Raw genomic sequence first — 6,298 nt, forward strand, 5'->3', positions numbered from 1 at the left:
GATTCTGTAAACAGGAATCGAAGTTTCATTTAACATCAACAGCTTGTATCAGCAGAAAATAAACAATTATGAATCTATACAATTTCAATCTATGGTTAAATTCCACTTCACTTTACATAAGTTATAAATGCACATAAGAATATAGTTCTATCACAAAGAGTTAACAACCTTATCTGAAAGGAAAAAACTCTACAAAGAAACTGACAATGCAAGAAAGGAGATGCAGGAAAAAAGGGCGATGGAACAGCTAGTAGAAAAGACTTCTTAAACAAAGCCAAACAAAATGAACAGCAAGAAAAACTTCCTCGTAGCTGGCCAATACTTACATAATCAAAACCAGTTAGGTAAACCTACCGCAACATCCTCTTCCAGTTTATTAAGCGTTAATTCTGCATCATCTTCTGTTATTTCTTCTTCTTCTAGCTCTTCTGTTGGATATGTTGGCCTGAAATTAGTACAAACAAGAGTAGGGCTTTTAAACACAGTAAATTGGAAATACCCCTGTAAACTGCTCCCAAGCAAGCAAAACTGCTCATGGTAAGTACAGGTGATGTGGAATACAACTAGACGGTGTCTCACACTCTTCAACAAATAAAATTAACTCTCAGCCTTAAAAGTCTTTGTTTATCTTGGGCTGTCTTAAAAGTGAGGGTTAGTTATTATGCCAAGCAGTACAGTACGTTCATACTGCAAACACACCTGGGGAGTAAATTTTGAGTCATTTTCTGTTTTGTCCTAACCTCTTAAAATTTAAGTGCAAGTCACAACTGATTCATTTTTGCCTTACAGTGGAATCTATGTACTAAATAGAGGGAATAGTAAAATATTTCCAAGGTAGAAATTACTTCACTATATCCATTTCAAAACCCATCAGAAGGAAAGAATGAAATAAAAAGCACTTTTAACAAATTTTCATATTCTTGAAGTTATCTGTCATCTAATTTCTCATAAGATTTCCTTTGTATTAAACACTCAAAGTTAATGTAGCTTACTTGTAACATGATCACATACTGTGGATACCTTCAACTGAAGAGGTCAAGAATGATTGATAGGACATAAAAGAATATTAGTATGTTTCAACTCAACTGTCAGATTAACAAGCAGTTATGCATAGGAAAATGACCAAAAAAAGGTCATCAGTCAAATCTTTATTAATTAGCTAAGTCTATTAATGGCCCAAATTCATCCTTGCTGGTAATAGACTAAATTGTGTTAAATTGCATTAGGAATTAATTTGTCCTACTGCTTCAAGCCTAGTTGAATTTTGCATCTCATGAAATGTCAAGTAAAACATTTTTGGTAATTACTATGTTTTGTCTTTACAATTACAATTTACACTTGTTTGCTGGAAAACAATGCATAAGGGAGGATGCTTAAAAGCGTACTATACCTTTTCCAGCTAAAGCCAGTGTATTTCAAGGCTTCTTCAGCTAAACAATCAAGAACATAGCATGCTTGCTCTCCGTAACCTGCCTTTAATTTTGAGGGAGGAAAATCCACAGGCCTTCCCTAAAACAAAGAGGTATACTGTTTAGTAATGGCTACACATCAATCAAGTTTCCTCTCAGGGAGGTAACAAGATTTACTACGCTAAGACCAAAGTGTCCATCGCGTATGAAGATTTTACCAATGCTAATTCATATTCTTTCACTATGCGGCTCCAGTCAGGCAACAGAAGGGAAAACGTAACAACCCAAGGAACAGATGCAGTGTAGAAATCTTAAAACACCTGGTAAGAGGACACTCACAGGGAGCAGAAGAGTCAGAAGCTGCAAGGCAGCTAGATGGTCAAGCACAAGTGACACACTGGCAAGGCAAGAACAGCTACAGAGGAACTCAGGTACTGAGACTTAACCACCAGCTTTTCAACATTGCCTGTTTGTTACACATTTTATTTATAAAATACTTATTTTTATTTATTGCTGTCCTACTTGATAAAAAACCTAAGATATTTATTCTGTAACTCCTTTAGAAAACAGTGTTCTTAACATCATTCACAGCTGTACCTCAGTATAATCTCAATAAGATTATACTTCCCATAAGTTGATACGCTCTCCTGACATTCAGGAAGGGGGGGAGGGAGTTAATGTTGAAAAAAAAATCCCAATAATTCCTGACAGTTTAGGGAACCTTTTACTCCTTACCAAAGGAAAAAAAAAAAAAAAACAAAAACCCAAACCAAAAAAAAAACCCTAAACAAACAAAAACATGAACACAATGCTAGACCATTCCCTTCACTATGAATCGTACCATTGACTTTGGCAGAAGCAGGATCACAAGCACTGTGTAAACTTTCAAGATAGAATCTTTGTAAATTACAGTAGTATAAATGAGCAACATATGTGGCACTATAAGAAGTAAGTCTGATTTAATACATTTTACAGATTGTGGAACAAAACTAATTGGAATCATACATAATACTGTAAGACCATTTTTGTACTGCCAAAAAGTCAGCAAGTAGGTACACACAATATAAACTTCCAATTAACTAATTAACGTAGTAAAAACTTATAGATAGGAAAAGTCTGTCCAGTCCTTGGGAACATAATCAGACAGCAGAGAAAGTGTGTCATTACTGTTATTTCTGAAGGTGATGCACACGCTTGAAATACACTTGGGAAAACAGCATGTTCGACACTTACAAATGATCGCAGTTCTGAGAGTACATTTGATATTATTGCATTGGGGTCATCATATTCTTGCGGCTGTTCGAAGGGATGTCCCGCTTTAGTGATCAGCCAAGCAGCAAGCGTGCAAAACATAAAGAACTGCTCACCAGGATTAGTGGGCAGTGCAAAGTAGTGCCTGTTTAAAAAGGGGGAAAGAAATGGTAAATATTTTGAGCTACTGAAGCTTTTACCACATTATAGGTCAGCACAGGGTAGAAAGCAGTTTCTTTAACTGACTTTCTCAATGAGTGATCCATCTCAACTAAATTAAGGATGTCTAGTTTCACACGTAACCCCAGTAGACTACGTTTCCTACATGCAGCTCATCTATTTCCCACTTTGGGAGTCCTGGTGGACAATAGGATGAGCATGAGCCAGCAATGGGCCTTTGCGGCCAAGAAGGCCAATGGCATCCTGGGATGCATCAAGAAGAGTATGGTCAGCAGCAGGTCGAGGGAGGTTATCCTCACCCTCTACTCTGCCCTGCTGAGGCCACATCTGGAGTACTGTGTCCAGTTCTGGGCCCCCCAGCTCAAGAAGGACAGGGAATTGCTCGAGAGGGTCCAGCAAGGGGCTACAAAGATGATTAGGGGACTGGAGCATCTTTCTCATGAGGAAAGGCTGAGAGACATGGGTCTTTTGAGCCTGGAGAAGAGAAGACTGAGGGGAGATCTTATCAATGCCTATAAATACTTAAACGGGGGGTGCCAGGAGAAGGGGACGAGTCTTTTTTCAGTGGTGCCCAGTGACAGGACAAGAGGTAATGGGCACAAACTTGAACATGGAAAGTTCCATCTAAACACGAGGGGGAACTTCTTTACTTTGAGGGTGGCACAGCACTGGAACAGGTTGCCCGGAGAGGCTGTGGAGTCTCCAACTCTAGAGACATTCAAAACCTGCCTGGATGCCATCCTGTGCAATTTGCTGTAGGTGACCCTGCTCTGGCAGGGGGGTTGAACTAGATGATCTCCAAAGGTCCTTTTCAATCCCTATCATTCTGTGATTTGAGTAAGATATTAATCCACATTAGACTTCAAACCTAAGTTACTCTTATTCACCTGAGCAGTCTCAAATAGCGATGAGCTCAATTCTGTTCCCATTCAATTTCCACATGCAGTATCCATCCCATCACTTCATAAAATACCACCACTGACTAATAAAGAGCCTATGCAATGGATTAATTCAAATGTGTCTTCCATAACGTAAAATATTTAAAAGCTCAAAAGAATCAAAGATCAGCAATTGTCAATAACTTCTAGGCCATGAATGAGCTAAGATTTTGCTAAATCTCAGGCCTTTCTCACAGGGCAAATGATTTACAGTGCAAGACAAAATATAAATTTGAAAAACATCCTCTAAGTAGATTAGCAAAAGTGATTGATAACTACTGTCAACATCACACAGCAAACAGCCTACTTCAAAACCAAAATTAAAATAATTCGTTGCTAAAGCGTTATACCTTTACCCATGACACTGGAAGCCAGGGTGGATTTATCTCATTTTTTATCTATTTTAGAACACATTGAAAAATACTTCAGAAGCATACTGTTCTCCGTTAATGGGAGTTTAGACAAATAGCACAAAGGTATCTGTATTCAGGTACACGATTATGCCTCTTTAAAAATAAACAAATAAATTTTGTATCAAGTGACTGCATGAAAACTTGAATGGCACTTCCTTGAGGAAGGGAGAACAAATTTACTGAAGCCTCATTGCGTACAGACACATGTCCTTTTTCTGCATATTGTCCTCATCCATGTCATTACACCACAGCAACCTCACCTCCTGTTCCCTTCTTAACATCCCCAAATACTCTTCCTGACAACAGCAATACACCCAGTTCCTTTTGCTCCAGAGTTCCCCAAACCTCTTCCCCTTCCCATATTCCTCAGAAATGGCAAAAGGCCGGTGTACCTAAAACAGTATGTAAGCTCAGATCAGGAGCACATTTTTGAAGCGATCCTTCCACCCATCCTCACCTACTGTGCCTTGGGTTACTTTAGAGAGCAAGGTACACAAACTAGGATCTACTTTGGATCACACGCAATTGAATGATGTGGTCCTAATGAGAATTCGGTCCATAAAATCAGACCAGTTGGTCCAACCAAAATATAAATCGTGTATACACTGGATACTCGGAACCAAACACTCTCCCTTACAGACACAGCTACTTGCTAAGAGGGACAAAAGTTTGCTTCCTTGCTCCAAATATCCAGATAGTCAGACAGCTGGTTAAAAACAGCTTACAGCCACTGAGCTCATACTTGAGCCTCCCTCCCAACAAGAAAATAATTTAGACCATGTTTTTACCCCCTATCAAGCCGTTGCTTAAAGCAAGCCCAGCTGTGTGAGCCTGGTTGAAACTGATGGATGGATCTGAAAGTTATTTGGGCAGGTGGATGTTGGGAGCACATCGGTCCCGTTACTTATCACATCTCAGAGCCTTTAGAGGGACTCCCCCTTCTGAAAGCTTCAAAATCACCCGGGAGGCGGACCGTTTATCACTTGACCCAGGCTTCTTATCAGCCCAGCACCAGCCGTCCCTCCCTAAGCCGCGACCGCAGCGGACTAACTGCCCACGGGGATTTCTCCCCGCCGCCAATGGGGCTTCGCGCCCAGCCGGGCTCACCCACGTCCCGTGGCGGACGCCTCCCCCTACAGCCGTGGCGGCTGCGCAGCCCCACGCCTGGAGCTTCGTCCCACGCGGCGCGACCCCCCGGCCCCAGCCGTTCCCCCGCCGCGGCCACGCGAACACCTCCCAGGCGAGGCCGCCACCCTCCCCGGGGCCTTCCGCGCCTTCCCACCCCCCGCTCCCAAGGCGCCGCCGCCATCCGCCCGGCGGAGCGGGCGAGAAACACCTGGAGAGCGGCCGCATGTTGTGGCGCCGCAGCGCCTCCTCCTCGTAGCTGAGCAGCTTCAGCTTGTCCAGCAGGTCCTCCATCAGCACGAACATGTGATACGCCGCGCCTGGGCCCCGCTCCGCCCCTTCGTCGTCCCGCTCCCCCGCTGCCGCTGCCGTCCCGCGCCTGGTCCCGCCACCGCCCCCAGCCTCCTCCGCCATTTTGCTCCCCCCCGCCCGTAACCGAGGCAACCGGCCCTACCAATCCCCGCCTGCCTCTGCCTCGAGACCTGCCCCCTGACCCAATCACACGCGTCCGCGGGAAGCCGCGAAGCCGCGCCTCTCCAGCGCGAGCCACCAATGGCGAGCGAGGCATGCCGGGTCATCATCCAATCACCGCTCCACAAGGCGTCGTCACTTCCGCCCAGTAACGGTGGAGACGGCACGCCGTGGGGGTGGGAAAGATGGCGCTGTCGTTCTGCTCTAGGTGCTGGGCGCGGGCGGGCAGGGTCCTGTCGAGCCCGGGACGGGCACCTGATAAAGCCTCACGGTGTGGGGCGCGGCTCCCAGTCACCCTTCAACACGCCGGGGGGAGTGCATTGCTTAAAGCTTTGCCGCTCCTCTCTGCCTGACGGATGGCTCAACCTTGGGCGGGTGTGTAAGCGTGGGGCTTTTGTGTTGGTGCCTCAGTTAAACGTTTACCCGATTTGATACTAAGCTGCGAACACATTAAACCGTGCAGGCTGAGAGGAGGCAGCAGCTATACCTGCTAATAGCAAAGCTGGCGGCC

At 44.5% G+C, this 6,298-nt stretch overlaps 1 protein-coding gene across 1 annotated transcript in view; it reads right to left on the reverse strand.

The window, feature by feature from the left end:
- Window positions 1-5,730, reverse strand: part of IFT57 (intraflagellar transport 57) — a gene marked incomplete at its 5' end in the record, with an annotated part of 25,720 nt that extends 19,990 nt beyond the window's left edge. Inside the window, 4 exons of the mRNA XM_082487629.1 lie at window positions 355-445; window positions 1,391-1,509; window positions 2,643-2,805; window positions 5,528-5,730. Of these exons, the coding sequence (XP_082343755.1) occupies window positions 355-445; window positions 1,391-1,509; window positions 2,643-2,805; window positions 5,528-5,730 (576 nt within the window). The remainder of the gene's footprint in view (window positions 1-354; window positions 446-1,390; window positions 1,510-2,642; window positions 2,806-5,527) is intronic.
- Window positions 5,731-6,298: the final 568 nt, after the last annotated feature.

The sequence above is a fragment of the Vanellus vanellus genome, assembly GCF_965231255.1.
Source record: "Vanellus vanellus genome assembly, chromosome: 1".
NCBI lineage: Eukaryota > Metazoa > Chordata > Aves > Charadriiformes > Charadriidae > Vanellus > Vanellus vanellus.